The sequence below is a fragment of the Haemaphysalis longicornis genome, unplaced genomic scaffold, assembly GCF_048455015.1.
Source record: "Haemaphysalis longicornis isolate Haplotype H1 unplaced genomic scaffold, Haemaphysalis longicornis Haplotype H1 scaffold_9, whole genome shotgun sequence".
Classification (NCBI taxonomy): Eukaryota; Metazoa; Arthropoda; class Arachnida; order Ixodida; family Ixodidae; genus Haemaphysalis; species Haemaphysalis longicornis.
This window is the reverse complement of record NW_027526460.1, coordinates 96605944-96628573: the sequence shown is the minus strand read 5'-3', so window position 1 is coordinate 96628573 and position 22630 is coordinate 96605944. Positions and strand designations below refer to the sequence as shown.

Sequence of the window (22630 nt, the reverse complement as noted above, 5' to 3'; positions counted from 1 at the left end):
CAGCGCTTTTTAAATTTTTTTTCTCGACTGTTGTGTTTGTGTTTGCGTTCATGTTTGTGTTCGTATTCTTGCCACTGTTAAGCCAGGTTTCTCGTATATTTGATGTGCATAATAAAAAAGCTACACAGAGAGACCCGGTGTGTTGTGTTGCTCAATTGTTTTTGGCAAGTCACTTATCTATAATTGCTTCGCAAAGTTGATGCAGTTTGCTTATTGTGCCTCGCGGTCCCATTTCTGTTTTATACATGCCATTGTACAGGAAATTATTTAACGAGTGCGCATTAAATAAATAATGCGCACCCGTTTAATAATTTCCTGTATACTGGCATGTATAAAGCAGAAATCGGGCCGCGAGGCAACTCATAAAATAAGCATTGGTCACAAGGACTGGCCACACAGCCAAAAATGTGCATGAAAATAGCGTGGGGTCCACCCATTGGCATTATCATGGCAAGATACTTTGCCAAGCGTTGTCCAATATTGGCCTTCCAGGGCTTGGCCAATTGTTGGCTTGTCACCTTTCCCAAACACCAGCCAATATTGGCGGCCGAGGTATTGCCAAGCTCGGACACATTGGCCACTGATGAATTGCCATGCTTGGGCTTGGCAATTTCTGCTGCTTGGGTAGTTCTTCCCACTCGGCAGGTGGAACCGCTAGGCCTCGGTGCCTTTTGTCGCTTCCTTCAAGGTGAGTTAGGCGCCCCCAATGGGCGGACTGCTATGAACTATAGTTCCAGTGACGTTGATTGCTTGTAAGGTTTAACGCAACGCAGGCGATGAGGCGCGCCGTAGTGGAGGGCTCCTGATTAATTTTGACCAACTGGGGATCTTTAACGTGCGCCGAAATCTCGTACACTCTGGAATTTTCACTTTTAGCATCCATCAGAAAAGCAGCCGCCGAGGCTGGGAATTGAACCCGCGTTTTCGTGCTCAGAAGCACAACGCCTTAGCCACTGACCCACTGCGGCGGGTAGTTCCAGTGACTTTAGCCGCTCCGTGCAGAGCGCTCTGGTGAGGGGATTGCGCACTCCTCAGTTCTTATGTTTAGCTTACCGCGTTGCTGCTCCTTTCGTTGCAAATGTCGTCAAAAGACGATAGTCCTTGTAGACATTTGCCGAGAAAATGCCCCCCTTTGCTTTCCCGCTCACCTCTCATGCTGTTCCTGTACCGTCGCGCTCATTCAAAGGTAAACACCCTAAAGGTTTGCGCAAGGCGATTTGAATTTACCGCGTTCCACTGCTACAGGCGGGGTTCCTCGATGCCAGCGCTGCAGTACGGCGGAGACGCGCGTGAATGAAGGCGGCCGACTAGAAGGTTTATAGAGCCGCGTGGCCGTGCTCCACGTGCGGAACGTGTAACCTAGCTAGTGGAACCTTTCGTTGCTGTTGCCGCGTGATTTTTCATATGCCGCCAGGAGGCGGTGGTTTTCTGCAGTAGATGTAGAATATCATTTGCTATCGAAAAACCAAGCATCCATAAATTTTTTAATAAAGGGACACTGTAAATATCCCTTGTGTACTAATTTCCTGTCTTATATTTGCGTAATGTCTTGTACGTGTTCAACAAAGTTGACAAGTATGAACATATAAACCGGGCTTAGAAGTTTACATGCGGCTGTGAGTATACAAGACTATTGCGCAGTATCAATTTTACTTTGGCCGGGTGGCTGAATCGAGACACAGACAGACAGACAGACAGACCAAAATTCTGGGTTTAAGTAGCCCAATAAAGACCATCGTCTTTTAAAGAAGTGCCGGCTTGCGCAATTGCCTGCGGTGGTAGTCCGCCACGGCATAAGGAAATTTTATCACCCAATGGGGCAGCGGAAAACAAATGTTTGAAAACGTTTACCGTTTTGGCTGCTTGATAAAAACCGCTTGAGCTGCATGGGCCCCCTCTGCAATCGCTTCCAGAAATAGCGACGTAACTACCGCAGCAGACAATCGTGCGATCGAGTGCTATCAGGGAGTGTGCCCGTTAAATGTACAGCCTCCAAAATATTTATAATGCGGGAGCGGCGACCGATCGGCATGTCAGCGCCTTATCACGGTGTTCACCGGCAAAATAGGCGAGAGTACGCGCACGCGCATAGAACTATCTGCTGTGTGAGCGTCGTCTGCTCCGCTGTTCTCCTCAGGGCAACACACCCCCTGTTTTTCTTATCTTGCAAGGCCGTTTCGTTACCGCCGAAGATATACCCATTTTTTTTTTTAACACGAAAGTGTTTTATTCCGGGATTCACGAAGATTTCACTTACGCCATATCCGTCACGGAAGTGACGCCAGTACAACGAAGCAAGCGGCCTGTAAAGGGTGCACCCCTGCACACAGGGTCTCCTTGCGGGAAAGCAACCTTTAGTTCTAAAAAGTACGTTTTACTTAGGGTTGTTCGTTTTCGGGTTTTATATTTTAATACGAAAGGGTTTTATGTCGGGATACACCAAGATTTTACCGACGTCATATCTGTCACGGAAATGACGCCAGTACACCTTTAGCGACCCGCCAGCAAGACGTCGCTCGCCAAGCACACCCACAAGACATCTTCGGACCTGCAAATCATACCCAGCTGCAGATTTCGCTGCACATTTCACTTTCGTGTTTTACCGATTCCTATGACAGAGTAATAAGCCTTTTTTTTTCTCTATGGTATATTTAAGCAGAAAAGGGCACAAGTTACACAACGGGCACAAGCAGAAAGGAGCACAAGTATCTGTTGCTCTGCCGATTCATCTCAGTTGCCCCTTTTTGCCTGCGTCAGAAAAGGTAGACTTGCATGCATCTGCGTTAACCAGAATAAATACACACCCGCCGCGGTGGCTCAGTGGCTAAGGCGTTGCGCTGCTGAGCACGAGGTCGCGGGTTCGTTTCCCGGCCGCGGCGGCCGCTTTTCTGATGGAGGCGAAACGCAAAAACGCCCGTGTGTACGAGATTTCGGCGCACGTTAAAGATCCCCAGGTGGTCAAAATTAACCCGGAGCCCTCCACTACGGCGCGCCTCATCGCCTGCGTTGCGTCGGCGCGTTAAACCCTACAATCAATCAATCAGAATAAATACACAGAACTTGAAGCCTGGTAGTACTGTATTCCCGCTTTAAGGCATTGCAGCTAGCAACTGCGTATGTTATGGTCAAGTTGTTCTTTGCCTCATCTCTTTTTAAAGATTTTCGTGCAGGTTTTGACAGAAAAAACTGTGAAGTTAGTAGCGGTGGAATGCTCCGTCCGACTGGGAAACACCAGCTATGCGCCTTGGCAGGGAGTTATACAACGCAGGCACAAGGTCGTGATCGTTGTTCAGAGTGTCCCATGCTTCCTTCACAGCATTCCACTTCGATCGGCGGATGCTTGGTGGCGATTCATCTTCATTAGAATAGATTTGAGGATGCCCCGCACAATTTCTCTTATGTTTAGGTCTGCCCCTTGTGGCGGCCAAGGCAACGAAGTTTTTCCAGGTGTGTTTTTACAGAACGAGCAGTGTGCAACGGAGAAAGACCGTGCTGTAAGTAGAAGAACCCATCCGGGAAGGGACCTTCAAGCAAATGGGGAACACGTTCGGGATCAATAATGTCGATGTATACCCGTCAGCGCAGAAACGGCCCGATATCCGACAGAGTAGACCCATTCTGTCCTTGGTAATGACTCCCCAAACATTAACGCTCCTACGGCCGCTTGCCTTCACCTCCTGAACGTAGTGTGGATCATACCTAGAGGGAAAAAAATATTTTGCTGAGAGCATCAATACAGTCAACGTGCTTCACAATGTTCCTAGATAAAAGGCAGTTATACCAAAGAGAATATATATAAATGTCTGCCCAATCTAACAGAAACAAGTAAACAGAAAGATAAAAAAACACAAACCTCATCAATGCTGGCCGGTATACTTTTTGCTTTTGGTCCCACTGTGTGCATGCCGTCGACTCATCAGTGAATGCAACACGTTGCCAGTCATCAACGGTCCAGGTAAGATGGTGGCGAGCGAATTCCAGTCTTTTGGCTTTGTTGAATGCAGAAAGCACGGGCTTCAGTGCAGCAACTTGGTTTCACAAGCCGACTTCCCGAAGGGAACTGGCACTGGTTCATTGCTGACATCTAACCCTGCCGCTTCTCTTGTTGGCCTACCGTCATGCATAAGGTGTCTGCACTGGCGAAGGCAACAATTGATCGGTAATCTTCTTGACTTGTTATTAGCTGAACATGTCGAACCGCGTCGGCTAAGCGGCCTTCATCATGAAATGCTAGAATTATTCTATTCACGGTAGCCTGGGAGCGATCTCCTGCAGGGACTTTTCCGGTCAGCGACGAGGCTACTGCGCTCTCTCTTGCTTCCAGTGGCACGCGAGTAGGCATTCTTTAAGACGGTATACGGTGCCAATGGGAGCAAGAACGCCCCAGTATGGCATTAATATACAAATAACGGCGACGGCGCTGTCACCTTCATGTTTCAGTCAGCGCATATTTTCACCTTCTGGCGATTGAAACCCCTCGTATAATATTTTTATGACATTTGTTATTTATCGCATTATATCTCGTAGCGGACTAATGTCATTCCGGCCATAGAACTGGTTCTGTTCTACTTTTATTTATCTTTTCAGTGGCATTCCTCACGATATGCAAAGCAAGTGATCCGAAAGAAAAAATCAAACACTCATTTGATATGCGCGTGCGCTTCAAATAACCACGGTTTCTCGTGAACAAAGTCATTCAGATGCCGTGGCAGGGGGTGTAACACTCTCAAGGAAACAGCGTAGCAGAGGACACTCCTACAGCACATAGCCCTATGCGCCTGCGCGTACTCTACTATTTCGCTGCTGGACACCGAGATAAGGCGCGGACATGCCGATCGGTCGTCGCTGCCGCCATATTATTAAAAATTTGGGAGGCTGTACCGTCGTGATACATTGAAATACGACCAACGGAGCGCCTGGCTTTCAGTACATGCCACGCATCCTGGTGACGGGAAGCGTATGCGCAGTGCGAACAAGGTACGACAGTTCATGACCAACCTTTGCATGGAAAGACCATCGTCTTTCAATCGTCTTGTGGGCGCTCAGCGCGAAATAAAAAAAAAATGTGGTCGATTTCTCTGTCATAGGAAACGGTAAAACACGAAAGTGAAATGTGCAGCGAAATCTGCAGCTGAGCATGATTTGCGGGTCGGCGGCTGTCTTGTGGGTGTGCTTGGGTAGCGACGTCCTGCTGGCGGGTCGCTTCGGCAAAGTTTTACTGGCGTCATTTCCGTAACGGATATGACGTCAGTGAAATCTTTGTGTTCCCGGCATAAAACACTTTCGTGTTAAAATAAAAAACCCGAAAACGAACAACTTTTGTACTAAAGGTTGCTTCCCCGCAAGAAGCCTTTTTGCAGGGGTGCACCCTTTACAGGCCGCTTGCTTCGTTGTACTGACGTCACTTCCGTGACGGATATGATGTCAGGGAAACCTTTGTGTATCCAGGAATAAAACATTTCCGTGTTAAAAATAAGGAATATAGCTGCGTGCGCCTTTTTCACTCAGCGCAGCGACGAAGTTAGACAACGCTCGCGTGAGCCGACGCCGAACGCGGCGGGAAGGCAAACCAAAACACTCACACGCCGAAAGATGGTGTTTCCAAGGTCGGACACGAACTCTCGTAACTTGTTCGTACTGCACACACGTGGCCCGTCGCCAGAATGTGGGGCGTGTACAGAATGCCACGCGCCCCAGTGTAACGTATCACGATAGTACAGCGGTGAGCTCGCTTAGGGTGAACACAGGAGCGCGCGACCGCCGGTACTATCAGAGCAGCCTACCGTGGGATGCGCAGAGCAGCACGCACGCTCTGCGCGTGTCGAGCGCGCCTATGCTTTCAGCGCGCGCATTGCGTCATCAGAGCGTTTTAGCGTCGTCTGATAACTTCATGGAGGAAATAACTAACTTCATCTTGCGTGTAGCGGTGGAGCAATCGGCCGCTATGTAAATAACTGGAAGCTGGAATCCGCAAGAAAAATGCTTCCGAGTCGACGGTTATTCGTTCGTTAGCATGAATGCAATGCAATCGGTTCGTCCCACCGCAACTCTCCAGCTTGCTTCAAGCAGATTCGATAAAAAGATGACCCCCACATTATTAGAACTTTATTTTTTGTAAGTGCTGGTTGCGACTGAAACCGAAGGAGCCCATGCGCACAATGTTTATCAGAAATGAATTGAGAACTTGAAGTGAGCTCGGGCACTGCAACTGCGATTTAATTTACAGTAGAAAAGCACCTTTGTGATTTTTATTAGGCATGTTCATACAAGGATCGCGGATTCGAGGTTCAAAGCGAGACACCATTAGGAGACGACGCGCAACATAGCAGACGACGAGCAGACGCTCCGATGATTCGATGCGTGCGCTGAAAGCAAATTCTGGATCGACATGCATAGTGCATGCGTGATGCTTCGCGCAGCTCACGATAGGCTGCTCTGATAGTACCGGCGGCCACGCGCACCCGTGTTCATTTTAAGCGAGCTCACCACTGTACGCAAACTGCCAAAGTGCCCGTCGCTAGGCCGCTTTGCAGGCACGTATCGGCACGCGCTCCCGTGTTTACTGTCATAAAACTTTCGACTGCATACCTTCCTGACGAAATGCCCATAGTGTGTGTTTGGGTGAAGGTGAACAGAAATGAGACGGTGCGCAAAGGAAGGGGAACGCTCGGAAGACTGCAGGCCCAGCTGAAACGAACCGTGTTCAAAGGACGAGAGCACTCGTTTGCCGCGGCTCGAGACGGCTCCAGACGAACTGCTGAGCAGGGATCCGTGCTTTAGTGGCGCTAGAGGAGTTTGGCGAGAATTTCGAACGCCGTTAGCGTCGAGAACACGCCATGCCAGTGCCGTTGGGTATAACGTGAAAAAAAAAAAAATGTAACCCTTCAAGAATTTTCGATGACGTTTGCCGGTCCTCACGGCGTTCTGGAAGCAAGACACAGCGTTGCTGAAACCTTGTCAGGGCGTGCTAGCAAACCCTGTCGAGGCCATAACGCCTAGGTCCCATTACGTTGCCGCGCCGGATACTGAAGGACCTAGGTGCAGCAGCGAAGACTTCACGCGAGCTCTGCGCCGCTGCTTCAAAACCTAGAGCCTACCACCCGCTGCGACGCTTTTACGACGACAATGTCCCGTGAATTGCGCACTAAGAAGTGTTGGCCGCACACGAGCGAATGCGTTCCGTTTGAGGCGACGAAGTCATAGTAGACGAATGTTACACCTAAGTCCGGCGGCTTCTTAACACGCACCCGCTTGCCCCGCGGCTTTGCCAGGTGAAAATAATTTTTTTTACTAGCTGGATTATTGAACCAGAAATTTCTTATAGCTAGAAATATTTCTAGTTAGAAATAGGCAGAATTTCTAGCTAGAAATTCAGTTTCTAGCTCAGTTCTATCCGATTGAGATTTTGTCCGATTGAGGCGAAAAGCAAAAACGCCCGTGTGTACGAGATTTCGGCGCACGGTAAAGATCCCCAGGTGGTCAAAATTAATCCGGAGCCCTCCACTACGGCGCGCCTCATCGCCTGCGTTGCGTCGGCGCGTTAAACCCTACAATCAATCAATAGCATTTGTCAGTCCAGCTGGGAGGAAAAAAAACCTGCAAGCTGGAAATATTCGTCTCTAGCTAGACTAAGAATTTTTCTAGTTAGAATTGGTACCGATTCCAGCTAGAATCTTTAAATCTATTCAGAAATGAAGCTGGAAATTATAATTTCTTGCTAGAAATGCTCTTTCCATTTTAAGGGTGCCACAAAACTCACAGCATTGGCGAGCCTCCGAGGACGCGACGCGAGTGTTGTTCGAAATGGTTTCCGTGCCCAGAGATGGTTGTACGGTTCTCCGAAGTCACAGTCCAGCTTTCGAAACACACAATACACGCACAAAGCAACGGTGTGCCCTGCTACAAAACGCATACCTACTCTAGAATCCAAGACTCCCGCACGTAGCAACTAATCGACACCCAACGACGCGAATTTAGCACCTTTCTTCCCTGGAGCCACCGAGAGTACGCAGCGGCAGTCTTTGTATGTCCACGACCGGACTGGAGGAGCGGCGAACGATAAACGTGCGCGCCCGCCGCTCCTCCAGACCGGCCGTGGTATGTCCAATGCAACCCCTCCCCTCCGCGTTTTCAAAATCTTCGTCACATTATCTGCTTCGATAGAAGAAGTTCTGCAACAGAAAAAAAAAAGGCGTGCCACGGCCGACCATCTAATCAACTTGCCGGTGGGCATAACAGGTCGCTGCGAAAGAATGACTGAGCAAGTTTAATGGGGCAGATTCATGCATGGCTCGTTCGACTGGCACGCGTTGCAGTCGCAACCGCGTTGCATATCTCTTCACTTTCGCACACGTGACCACACACAGCCTTTAATCAAGGGCTATTTTAGATCGTCCAAGGGGGGGGGGGGGGTGAGCGTCCCCACCGCCCCCTCTTCAAATTATGGTGTTTGCCAGACAGAACTTCAGGGAACCGTAAGTACAGGTAAGAAGGCATGGCGTACCTCATAAACCCTGATCGATTCAGAAGCCACCAAGACTATGACCAGAAGCAAAATGCAAAAAAAATCCTAAGGAAATGCTGAAAGACTTGCAAAGCCGTACATCCCCTCTACGACCCAACCTGACTACCGGAACTACACCGGAACAAACAACGAGGATCTTGATAAGGACTTCACCATGGCCAAACCTGAAATAGCAATAAAGAAGTGCACAGGACAAAGCGCGAGGTCCTGACCAAATAAGAAACCTGGCGGAAAGTGACATGGAAGTCCTGCTTACAGAAATCAACCATATATGGAGAGGAAGCCCACTTTACACAAAATGAAAGTTGGAGCTCATGATATTCATTCCCAAACCAGGCAAACCCCTTAAACTCAGCAACATAAGACCCATAACGCTCACGTCCAATGTCGGGAGGGTAATGGAAAGGATGGCCTTTAAAAGACTTCGGCAGCACATTAAAGATCAAGAGATGCTACCTCCTAACGTGGTAGGCTTCAGGAGCAACCTCTTCACCCAAGATGCTTTACTTCGCATCTACGACACAAGGAACCGAGTCTGGCACATCTGAAAGCAATTAATCCTAGCCATTGACCTGAAGAAGGCGTTTGACCACATTGACCGCGACGCAATGCTCGAAGAACTTTGAAACACTAAATGTGGATGCAGGATGTATAACTACGTAAGAAAATTCCTACAAGGAAGGTAACTCGCCATCGGCATTGGCGACCACATCACTGCTCCCTTCTATCACCCACGAAGAGGCATACCCCAAGGGCCTGTACTTTCGCCAACACTATTTAATCTTGCCACGCTGAAGGTGCACAGAGAATTATGCAAGATTCCGGACATAAAATTATGCATTTACGCAGATGATATAACACTTTAGATCAATAAGGAAAGTGCAGGTCACATCCAAGACACGCTGAAATTGGCACTGAATGCAGTAGGAAGAGTAGCCCACAACACAAAATTAGAATGCTCCACAGAAAAAACGGAACTCTTAGTAGTGCACAATCCCCGATGGAAGCCTCCCACCATACACATAAGCCGCGAAAACCACGACCCAAGCCCTCCGTAGACATTCTTGTCCTCCAGATACAAAGTGATGGCGGAGGACACAGAGCTGTGAGCCAAATCATACAGCAGTGCGAGCAGACCTATACACATGATGAGAAGAAAGGGCTCAAAGAAGCAGACTTACTCCGTCTCAGGGACGCCCTAATTACCACCCGCATGAGGTATACACTTCACCAAAACATTAGACAATCGGCTGGACACACTAATCAGGAAAGCAACGAAACTTGCCCTAGGAATCCCCTTCAGCGCCAGCACAACGAAGCTTCTCAACACAGGGACTCTCCCTACCACCGAAGAAATTATAACCACACAGCGTCACAGCCAACTTCTACGGCTAAACAGCACTCATTCTGGACGAGCTATACTCACAGAACTCGGATACCAACCAAGCCCCATCCAGGTCGTTACAACCCCCATCAAGCAAGACATCCTCAAGCACACACAGGTGGCGCCCATCCCACGGCACATGGGCAAGGGAAAGAATCCATCTCGACGACAAATTAGAGCGGCATATTATTCAAATAAGGTTGTGAGAGATCCCCACCAAAAACACATTTCCACGGATGCAGCCAAGAAAGGACCTATGTGTGCAGTAGCGTATACGAGCCTCAAAGAGGACGAATGCTCAATACCCACGAGCTGTACCACTCCGGAAGAAGATGGAATGCTAGCCGTAGCTCTCGCAATAGGCCAAAAGACGACCCCCACCACGTTTACAAGAATCTACACGGACTCCAAGAAGGCATGTCACCTGCTTGCAAGCGGAATCACCTTCCCATCTACACTGCAACTTCTAGCCACAGTAAAAGGACAGGCCGGAATTCACTGGGTACCTGGGCACATTGGATAAGCAGGGAACGAACGAGCAAATCAACTTGCCCGTGAAGCACTCATCCGGGCTCCCGCTGCCCACGTATGTACCGTACTTACCCGATTCTAACGCGCCCCCGATTCTAACGCGCACCCGGTTTTCCAGGCAAAAAACCGAAAAAACTTGCACCTCCGATTGTAACGTGCACGCAACTTTGTGAGCAAGAAAAACGATGCGAGAGAAATGGGCGATTTATTTCCCGAAGTAATCTCGCTCATCTCACTTCTCGTCGCTCTCGTGTTGGGGAGTCAAAAATGTGTGGGTGGGTGTGAATGAGCTGAGTGCTGTGGGGGAAGGTGTGGGTCTGGAAGATGCGCAGGCCGTGAGCTGCGTCTAGAGTGAGTTGGGGGAAATGGAGAAGAGCGCGGCCATTACGGCCAGGCTGAAGTGACGTTGCAGCCGGCAAGCAATCGGCCGGCCAAAGGGAGCAAACCTGCACGCAACGGCTTTGCCTACGCGACAGCCCTCGGAGAAGCGCGCCCAGCGACGCTCGACCGGTTCTTGTGACTAGCCGGAAGTACCGGAGGGCCAAGCAGCCGGCCGGCCGGCATGTCACTTCCACTTCATCACTGCTTGCGCGATACGCCGGTAGGTGCAACGTCATCTGCGACGGGGCTATTTTAAACGTTTCTAAATAACAATGCATTTCACGGGGCTACCAGTCATTCCCCACGTACATAGTACTGTTCGTTTGAAATAAATTTGGCTGAGGTGAAATTTGAGTGAAGTTTCAGGTCTTTTTTGGTGTGATTTTTTTATACGTGTATATATCATGTATGGCAAATTGCCTTTGTCTAAAGACCAAAGTTATGTCACTATGTTTTTATGTATTGCTTGATCGTTGACATAATGAACGCGTTTATTGTATCTGTACATTGCGACCACCTGCTATGGTCTCAGCAGAGACTAGCAGTATTGTAAATAAATACGCATGGCACACGGCATAAACATGGCATAAACACGGTGCATGTGGCACTGTGTGAGTACTGGGACTTGGACGAAACGAAAATCCCCTTGTGGTCATTAAGCGTAGGCCTTTGCGGGCCCATATCGCACCCACCTCTGCGGATATGTGAATCATGTCCTTTGTGATGTTTAGCGATCCAGGTGGCCCCAACGTTGACCTTAAAGGAGTGCTGACACCAAATTTTGATGCCTAAAAAATGATATCATTGGCTTCAGTAGTTTGTACAGATGCCTCACAGAAATTTTTGCAGCGATCCGAGGTCGGAATCACATCTAAAATCGATTTTGATTGCCCAGGCCGCCAGCTTTCACAAATCGGCAGCACTAGCGAAATCGCTTTCGGCGTGACGAAACATCGGCCTGCGTGTCTGGCCGGTTCAGGGTGACGTCATATAGTCGTTTTCGGAACCGGAAACGATATGCTGCGCTGCTGTTGTCGGTGGTATTCGTTTGGGACGGAGACGTGGGCGTAGCTGTGTGAGCAATGCTTGTAAACGTTGCGTGTTCGACGTCTTTGCTCTTCAGTTCGTGGCCGGCGCATGGTATTCCATTGCACTGGTGCCGAAAACTGCGCGATGTCGACGGGCACCGCGGCGACGCGGCGGTGCGCGTCGCCCAGCTCGCCCTGGTTGTGGTGTGGCAAGCTCGGGGTATGCGAATACTGCTCGTGGAAGCCTGTCCGAAATCGACGACGACGCCAAGATGCATTATTTTCCAAGCGACGACATGCAGCGCTAAACGTGGACTGCGTTCGTGCGCCGCGGCGGCCGCTAGAACTGTCGCCCAAGCCAGCGGGCTCGGGGTTGCACGGGTCACCTTGGGTGTTGGGAACTTTAGGCTTGGTATCGTTGGTATCGTGGCGACTATTTGATCACTGGTATCTGTACAACTGCGAATGACAATCCCTTACACAACTTTTCACCACACTATCATCCTCTTTTTCCCATATGGAGCTTTATTTTGGCAATAATCTCCGTTTCGGCGATCGGTGACCAAGACGTCTGCCGCGGCCTGTTTTGATTCTAACGCGCAGGTGGCGCCATCTTTCGGCAGCTCGACGCACCGCTGTGCCGGCAGTGCTGGGTCGGAGCGCCGAACCTCCGCTTCCGGTCAGCGTAGGCTTACCATCGCGGCAAATATCTGAACGCCACTTTTAAATTCAGCGCTGATAACAACCCCTAGCACAATTTTTCAACACACTAACATCTACTTTCTCGCATGTGGAACTTCTTTTTCGCGATCAGATTGATTAGAAGAGTGGCGACAAGCTGTTGCTATCACGGTCTGCGCCGGTTAGAGCCGCAGTGATATTAAAAAACGGACGACGGCGAAGACATCGCCAGCCTAATCGCCTGGCCAAATAAAGTTGTTCTGTCTGTCGGGTGGCAGCGACTCATCCGAGTCTGACGATTCAGACGACATGTCGACTGCGCGGGAGAGGGCGGACCATGTGCAATCGTAGCAGACGATGCGGCGAACGCATGGAGGAAAGAAAAACGTCCCTGACGTCACGGGTGAGACCGTGACGTAAGGCTGGCCCGCTTGCAGGCTGGCCTTCGAACGGCCATTTTCCCGCGCGGCGACCAAATTTGAAATTGGCTGCAATAAACGTGCTATAATTAATTCTGTGTTGGCGGCTGACGGCTTTCGGTTGGATTTTCGTAATTACTTGGCCAATAGGTATTCTTTACAGCATAAAAACTGAAAGCGAGAAATTTCGTGTCAGTACTCCTTTAACGAAATGCCGAGCGAGCTCAAGCTCACTGTACGCCAACATGCAGGTTGACGTCGTTCACATCTGAGAGTGTAAGGTTATGGCTAACGTCAGGAAAATTCCGGTAAAGCACCTCTTCAGGTATAGGTTGTAATCACTGGCGATGCGCGCATGCAGGAAACCATGCGAGTGCGCCTTCACTGGTTACGTCGGGCTCCGCGGGATGGCGGTACTTGTCCGTGCTAAGCGCATGATGCGTGCTGGACGGACAAGACATAACTCTACCCTACCGAACGCAGTGCTATTAATGACATCTATGTTGACTCCACCGTTGAGAATCGGGTTGAAACGGAGCAGACGACACACGCCGGTGTTTTTTTTTCTGCGGCGTGCGGGCGCAGAGGCACAAGCCGCGCCATGTCCGTGGCCGTTTCCAGTGTTGCCAAGTAAGAAAAATTGACAGCAAAACTTTTCAGTGAATACCATCTATACGTGCTGCCCTATGTGTGGGTCTGTAACGCTTTTGAAGTTTTTGCTCGTATATACGGGCGCCGATAATCCCGACCAGCAATCGACGCTAACAACGTCGCTGTGAAAAAGTACCAAAATTCCAAATACGAAAATTGTAAACTCCAAAATACCAAAACTGTACAATTTCAAACAGGGCAGAAATAAAAATAGTACCAAACAGGGAATCCGCAATTAAACGTGTGGCCAATTGCTCGTAGAGACGCGCGACAAAGAAGAAAAAGAAAAACACCGTCCGGCTGCGGGCCGCAGCGGCGACCAGGGACATCGGCTATAGCGGAGACGACAAAATTGCCCAGCCTGCAGGCCCCGCAGTGGTACAAGGTACACACACACAGATGGAGCGACCCCTTCCTGCTCTATCGTCGGCGACCTCGGTGCCGACGCTGAAGAAGCGCTACGTGATCGGCTTCGAGCAGGCCGGGCTGGCCGACTGGACGGAGATGGAGTTCGCGAGCCCGATTCCGCGCTTCACGTCGTGCCTGGTGTGCGGCGCCATCGCGTCCGAGATGCTCTGGTCGCGCTGCTGGCACGTCTTCTGCCCGCTGTGTGCGGCCATGATGAGCCGTGATGGCGACGGCGCCGTGGCCTGCCCGCTGGACGGCACCGAGACGGCCATCGATGCCCTCCACAGGGACAAGGTGGCCCTCGAGGTGCTGCTCGCCTTCAGGTATACGCCACCAGCGTTAAAAGGGCCATGGAAATACATCAGCTAATTTGGGTCATTAACAAGAATTCTAGTTCACTATAACAAGAAGGCCGTGCCTAGAGCGCCGTCCGACGGTACTATAAGTCCTCCACTATATCGACGTCCACCAGAGTTTTGTAAAAAAAAAAATGCCGCATCTGGAACCACATCATTACCTAAGCTAATAAAACATGACCTAACGAACACAAAGCGATCATTTAAAACACTACAAACTTATTCAACCCATTAAAAGTGCAGCTTAATTTGAAGATGAAAAAAAAAAAAAAACCAAGGCAAGAGCCGGTTGCGAACCACCGTCGTTTGCATCAAGAAGCAAAGGCGGAACAACGCCTACACCACAGTGACAGACGCTCCGGTTGACGCTAACCTAGTCCTAAATATTATATTGTTGTCGGGTGGCGCTCTAAACACTGCGGTGGAAGAATGCTGTGTCCCGATAACAATGGTACCAATTTTATCGCAAAATTCAAGCTACAGTGTTTTTGTACAAATGAATAGTTCAAACGAATAATCGAGGTGTTCAAGAAAACCCACGAGGCAGTAGCGGCTAGCCAGCCAGCGATGTTTCTATGACGTCACAGAATCTCGTTTGTGTGACTGGGGGCCGCCAACTATAGCCACTGACAAGGAACATGACTTTCTAGATTTCCCTCTATTGCGTCACTGGTGACATGGTGCAGCGCAAAATTTGAATGTTTTGCAATGTTTGTTGCGTTTTCTCGGCTAAAAATCGTCTTTCGGGGCTGGTATGGAGATGAGTAACTTACCAAAGGCCAGTACCTCCAAATTAAACAAGTTCATATTTTATCTTTATGGCCCACTCAAACAACACGCAGGCAGTAACCTCCTTTAACTGTTATTAGCGTGTCGTCCTCATACTTAATTCCTCGCGTCAGAATCCTCTGGGGTATTCCTAACATGAGCTGTCTTTCTTTATGTGCTCTACAGATTTAGGCGTCTCTGAAGGTTTAAACATTAGGTCAGTAGTCCGTCAAGCTGCTTGCAGGCCCAGCTGGTTCACAGTGAGGGTTGGGAAAAATCCAGCGAAAAAGAAAAGACGCAAACACGAGGGAGAAGATAGAACATGCATGTCAGTTGCTAATCCAGCGTGTGTGTGTTGTATCTTTCCCCCTTCGTATTCGCGCATCTTTTTTTCGCTGTTTTTTTTTTTTCCAACCTTCAATACACAGAAACGTAAGTATACGAGAAAACGGTAAGGGCAGACGTGACTACCGTAATCTTAACGAAAACTAAGTCCAATTAAGTGTGGTAACGCACACGGTGGATTAAGAATGCCAAACGACAAAATCTATTCAAAATGGCCGGCCTTACGTAGACTTTTGTAGCCCCCTGGTGACCAATGATCCAAAACACCTAAATCGTAAAACTCGATATTACATCATTCACCACAGTAGAGAAGGAACACGTAATTAAAAGAGTAAAAACGAAAAAAACCAAGTCACTGACAAGTGCATCAAAGTCCTGAACCACGGCCCAAACCCCGAAAGCGCATCGAAAAACAAGTAATAGTAATAGTAATAGTTTATTTTCATCTCTTGAAATATACAAATCAACATCGGGTCAGCCCAAGCCTTGGCTTGTCGGGCCGTACCCGAGAGTCAGCACAGGCAATAGGTAGACAAAACTGAAATTTTTTAAGAGCGAATGCTCTTTATAAGCGACCCCAAACCATCCACCGCCGGCGTCGGCGGCGGCGGCGGCGGCGTCCGCAGTGCTCTTTAAAGAAAAAACAGCATCCGGCGCCAGGTTTCGATCCGAGGACTTTGCGGGCCGCAGCGCGACGCGCTACCGACCAAGCCACGGACGCGACGGTGATATCAGTGTTAGACGCGCCTAACATCTTTAGCGCATTCAAACTACGTCGTCAGCGGCGTGCGTTGGCGACTCAGCGGCGTTATAGCGGCTTGATAACTGCGTGGTGTACACGTGATACTACAAACCCGATGGAAGAGATGGAAGAGAAGGCGGCGAGGCGGTGGGCTGCGGGGGCCGAGCGCAAGCGCCGCAAGCGGGCCGACAACCGTGCATTCGCACTTTCACATTCTCCCCCTCGGGGAAATGCGGGGGAATTTTTTTACGCAGGTATGTTTTTAGGCCACGCAGAGAAGAAATAGAAAATATCTTATCGGGTAAGGAGTTGAAAATTTTTGAGACATAGTGAGGTCTAACATAGGATCCAAAACGTGTGTTGCAACGCGGTATAACAAATCGAGGACTATGTTTGAACGCTCGCACCGGCACATGAGGGGACAAAAAAGAGCTGCACCAGAAGTTTTTAAAAACAATCTTTTTGAAAAAACAAGGCATTAAATGTAGGCAGACTGAAATAAGTGAAGCAGTCAATGGTAACGGGGATATCTACATTGTAGGCAACGCTGAGAGCAATGTTTTTTTTAATATACAGTTTACTTTGGAACGCAAGGTGAAAGAGCAATGGTAAAACAAAGATATCCCATATCTGAGAATGCTGTAAGCAAGCGAGTGCGCAATGAGTTTGCGCGTTGGGACTGGCATGAAGGAACGAAGATTATATAAAACGCAAGATACCCCCCGAAGCTTGTTATAAACGTAGTTCATCTGGGTGTTCCACGTCATGTCGCTGTCAAAATATACACCTAGATATTTCGCGCTTGTCGAGAAGGGAAGAGGAATACAATGGAAATCCTTGCACCTTGAGTTATGGAGTAGAATCGACGTGCAGACAATTTTTTTGTGAGGATTACGGAAACACACACATTTTGTTTTTGTGTGTTTATATAGAAATTGCGTTATAGGAATACCAGTCCATAACCGCAATTGCATCTGTTTGAAGGGAGTGAATCGCTGAACTACAAAGAGAGTGAATAGACAGAACAGTGTCATCTGCATACTGATACAGGCGACTCCTTGTTGTGACAGAACCCAAATCATTGACATACATGTTAAACAACAATGGCGATAAAATAGACCCCTGTGGCACTCCTGATTGCAAAAAAAAGTTTGGAACTCGAGAAACCATTTACCCGCACAATTTGAGCCCGGTTTTGGAAGTAGTTTGTTAAAAGTTTAAGAAAATGACCCCGAAAACCTAAAAGTTCAAGCTTTTGAAGCAATAATGAATGAGAAACAGAGTCAAATGCTTTGCTGGCATCCAGGAAAAGAGCACAAAAGACCTCCTTATTATCGAAGGCGGTATAAATATGATCACAGAACTCTTCTAAAAGCGCGTTGTAGTACTCTTTCCTGCCCTAAATTCAAACTGAGATTCTGAAAGAAGGTTATTATTTTCGAGAAAAGGGCTCATTGTACGAAAAAGATGCTTTTCTAAGACTTGTGCGATACAAGGTAGGATAGATAGCGGTCTGTAATTCTCAATCGTTTTAAAACTTCCTCCTTTATGGAGCGTCTTGACCAGGGCCATCTTAAGCTCATCAGGGATGAAACCATGCTATATAAAAGAATTGAGCATAAAGATTATTACGTGGCATAATACGTTGAAGTTTGGCTGAAGTTCAATCACGGAAACACCGTCTATCCCTGGTGCTTTTTTACGCTTGAAACTAAATATTATGTCATGCAAGTCAGCGCAAGTCAAGGGAGGTAAGTATGCCGAAGGGACGTTGCTATTCAAGGAACGGAGCGCTGCACCGGGGGAAACCTGTGACCGATTTGGAGGTTTAGAAAAGTGGTTATTAAAGTCATGCACAGAGTGACCAAGATTACGGAAGCGTTTTGAAATTGTTACATCGATCGACAGTTTTGTGTTCCGGCCCAGTAACTGGTTAATTGTCGTCCAAGTTTTCCTGGGCCGAATCGATTCTCGTAGAATGATTTGTTATGTGAACGTTTCGCCGATCTCAACAGAGCTGTAACTTTTTTTCGCATAAATCTAAACAACATCCTCAACTCGGGATCAGAAGAGCGCTTACAAAGGCGAGAAACAGCCCCCAACATACCTACCAGACCCAGTAGAATGACCAATCAGACATACTTCCTCCCTTCACGGAAGAGAGGCATCATGAAAACAGGCTAACTCTAAAATACATAGCAAGAGTGGTACGAAAGTTCCCCGAGAAACTGCACGTACACAGCGCATTAGCACTCTCGTTACATAACATTCAAGGCCTTTTTAAAGCAAAGTTTTTTACGTCTGCCCCCAAGGGTTCTGTCGCGGCCGTTGGTGTCAACAGAAAACTGCCGCGAACAAATAAAGGAAGTTACTGCCACTGCCAGGAATCGAACCTGAAACGAATAGAGAAACGGAGCGAGAGCCGGTTGTCTTACCGAGTGAGCTACGAGCCCACGCGGAGTCAGGAGAGACGGTGCACTCACCCAGCGCATCTGCGGGTTTGTTTTCGCTGAATTCCACGGGATAGAGTCACGCGACCTCTCGCGCCGCTGTGCGCTCCTCCCAAGGCACGTGTAGCAGAGTGCGCTCCTTGCGCGTGAGCTAGGAGTTATATAAATTAAAAGAAGCACCCACAAAAGCATGCAATCGCACTTATCCGTCTCTGGCGCCGATCTCGTCGCCTTTGTCGGCGGCGGCCGAGACGGAGGAGAAGATCGTCTAACACCGAGTGTGAGCTTCCTTTAATATTATCAAAAAAGTTTCCACTCATGTGCTTCACCAACATAACTCAACCAACCACTGTTCATAAATCATTTATCGATTTAACCTTAGCAAAGAATATCTCTTTGAAGTAATAAAAGGTGTGGTTAAGAGCATTTCACTTGTCTCCGGTTTCACTGTTTGTAGAGCCACGTGTATGAATTCAAGTGGAAGCCGTATGGGTAATCATTATGGGTGTCGTATACAGCTTCGCTTTCCAACCACCTTCACAGGGTGTACTGGCACGCATTTTTTTCTTTATTTGCAGAACACAAAGGATTTGTGGAGTTTTTTGACCACCCAGTTACCCAATGAGTTCAAAGTGCATATAACTCCATGAGTTATCATGACAGATTAAAGTGTCAGCACAGAAGGGCTGATCTACTTACAATTTACTACTACATGCTGTTGTCGCTACGATGTCCACAAATATGGTCTAGTCATGCCGTGGAAATATTTCCTCAGATCAAATAGGAACGCTGAATCTTGAGTCTACACAGAGAAAAACGCGAACGTTGTGAATTACGGATTGTTCTTTTCCACACGCAACCTAGACAACACAACGCCAGGAGTCACGTCTCCCCGAGGACTGTCGTGAAGGAGCCCAAGTCCCGCACTATTCACCCTGACAGTATTGATGACTGCCTGGTTATTACCCAAGATTACTACGAGGGCCCCAAAGGCCGCTCAGGGCAGTTTTTTTATTCGATGTGTGAGTACTACCGGTCCCGAGGGTTCCCAAATGAAGCATTTTTAGTTCATCAAGAAAATACAGTAAGTTCACAGTGAGTCCTACAACACATGAACCGACAACATATGAACCCACAATACCATCATTAACATGAAACAACATGAACCCACAACACCAACATGCTTTTCCATGAGACACAGAAGGTGTCATACCCACACGAACACTTCTGTGAGGGCACACAAAAGCTCCCAAAGTTGTGGCGGTCTATCGGTTCGACGGCAGCTTGCGATAAAGGGTTCTTCACTGCAAGCTTACGTGCAATGAGGAAAAGCCAACGTCTACAAGCACGACATGGTTTAACGTAACCCGCAGGAACTTCTTTCTACAACAGTGTTTTAGCGCAAAACAAACACGCAGGTGGCGTTGTTGGCGAAGGAAAGCTTCAATGACGCATATTGCAACAGAGCATTAGCCACAACGCGGAACTTGAACGCAAATTGATGTTCTATATAGATTCAACCGAGAAGCACGTGCGAATGCTTAGAAAGTTACACTGAGACGTGAACGACGGTCTGTAGGTACTATCGGCGTCAAATGAAACACGAACACGAAAATATGAACATGAACGCTCAAACAGCGCGAATTCTTTCCATGCAGGCCAAAATGACACGTGGCTTAGTTACAAAAAGAAAGTTAGGAAAAGTGGATTTCCGAATATACCAGTAGCGTGCCATTATATGCACTCTACGAACAGTATTTTTCAATTTTGCACGTTCTGGTTCATATTTTCGTGTTCGCGTTTCATTTGACGCCGACAGTACATGACTACTGGGGGACGCCTCGTATGTGAACTGGTACGTTCAAAAGCGACTAATTGGCGCCTTATTTCATGAGTGCGACGTAACGGATCGTTTTAAGATTACTGAATGTTTTAAAGACCACGCACTAAATAACTTTCCCGCACTTCTCATCCACGATCCAGGGTGTACTGTCCAAATCGATCCCTCGGCTGCGACTACATCGGCCCCATGGACAAGCTCCGAGACCACACGCGACTCTGCGGCTACTACAACATTCAGTGCCAGATTTGCGGCTCCTTGGTCAAGCGCTTCCAGCTCAAGGAGCACACGGCGCAGGCCTGCTCGGCGCGCGACGCCGAGCCCGCCCCTCCGCCGCCTCCACGACGAGTACACACCGTGGTGACCGGAAATTTGTACCCCGACATCGCGCGCAGCGTGAGCGCCGAGCCGCCCGAAGAACCTCCCCGGGCCAGCGCTCCGAGCGCCACGCCATCCCGGCTGTCCGTCATCTTCAACGGCAACAGCAAGGAGTACGACGTGCTGGGCATGATCTCGGCCATGAAGGACATGTGCCAGGAGTACGAAGAGTTCAAGAACGCCTTCAACGGAGTGCGCGAGTCCGTGGCCCTGCACACGGAGCAGATGCGGTTCGAAATCGAAGCTCTGGAGCAGAAGCTGCAAGCGCAGCACCGCGACTGGCGCGATGACGTGCTCGGAGACGTGCGCCACCTGAGGGACTCGCTGACCACCAGGACGTACGACTGGCAGATCGCGCCCTTCTCCAAATTCAGGAAGAGGGGCTCCAAGAACAACACACTGCTCAAGAGCGAGGACTTCTACATCGGCCATCACGGCTACCACATGGCTCTGTCCGGGTCGTTCCAGAAGAGCGCCGCCGATGGCCGGGAATACCTGAGCGTGTACGTGCACTTGCTGCGGGGAATGTTCGATTCGGCGCTCAAGTGGCCCTACCGGGCGAGGACGACGGTGAAATTGGTCAACCAGGAGGCACCGGGAGCGGACAAGGTGGTGGCCTTCGACCCCGGCGAGGCTTGCGACGACGAGCAGGACAGCTTCCAGAGGCCAAGGGGCGAACGAAACGTGGGCTACGGGTTCATGCTCGCCGCGGTGGAGGAACTCGAGCACCCGGGTAACGGGTTCCTCAAGAACGACACGTTGCTGGTCCAGTTGCGTGCCAGTTTAACTTAAGGGGCCTCACTGGGTGTTCTTGTATACAAATATATGAAAATTTCTTTTTTGTCTAAATAAATCACTGTGTCTGCCGCAAGTTTCGCCTCTGATCAATTTGGCCAGGATCGCGTCGCCTCAAATTGAATAAGCTTCATAATCATTATCATCGTCGCCCTTGAAGACGTGGTGTTGGCAAGAAGCTGTGAGACATGACATGGAGGCAGAACGCCGGGCTTAGATACTTTTCTTACGTGCAATAATCGATCGACCAGTACTCACCCGGGAACCAGCGAGTGCGATGCCCACGCGGTTCTGCGCGGTTGGATGCGCATTGTCATATGGACAGGTTCGCGTCCATACGCGCACGGATGCAGGAACGAGCACAGGACATAAAGGCGGTCTGCGGCACACCCCTACCGTGCCTTGCAAACGAACACCTTTCCCCACTCCAAGAGGGTCTGCCTAGAGCCACTAAATAGGTCTGTCCCAATCCGCACAAACGTGGCACGCTATTCCACGTGGTTTGTGGATACCCCTCGCGACCTCTTCCCGCACGGAATGCTTTCAATTCTCCTGAGCACGCCCTGTCCAGCTCATGTCTGTACGACCAGCTTCCACTGGTGGAGAGGGATATATGTAGTGGCTGGCAAGGCATATGGGGTCCTGGATTGAGGGCTCCACCTCGTGAATACTCAATTAAAATTAAAGGTGTTTACTCTCCACCCTCCTCCTCTCACGCGAAGCACCTGCACCGCGGGCATGTGTCACAATTTGAACCAAGTGGTAGGAGCGTAACTTCGGATCAAAAGGTCGATGAACCCGTCAGGAAGCTTGACGATGGTTCTTCGATCAGTTCGCCAGTGCAAGTTTGAGTGTACCACTAGCGCCGTGGCCTACTGTCGCTGCATGAAAAGATGACGACGACGACGGAGAGGATGATGATGTTGAATACATTTTTATTTGTCAAGCT

At 49.1% G+C, this 22630-nt stretch overlaps 1 protein-coding gene across 1 annotated transcript; it reads left to right on the top strand.

Annotated features, from left to right (window-relative positions):
• The first annotated feature begins 13998 nt into the window (after positions 1 to 13998).
• On the top strand, positions 13999 to 21683 carry LOC144153316 (TNF receptor-associated factor 6-like). Its single transcript, XM_077684967.1, has 2 exons — positions 13999 to 14330; positions 20652 to 21683. The coding sequence occupies exons 1-2, from the start codon at positions 13999 to 14001 to the stop codon at positions 21676 to 21678; spliced, it is 1359 nt and encodes a 452-aa protein (XP_077541093.1). The 3' UTR covers positions 21679 to 21683.
• Positions 21684 to 22630: the final 947 nt, after the last annotated feature.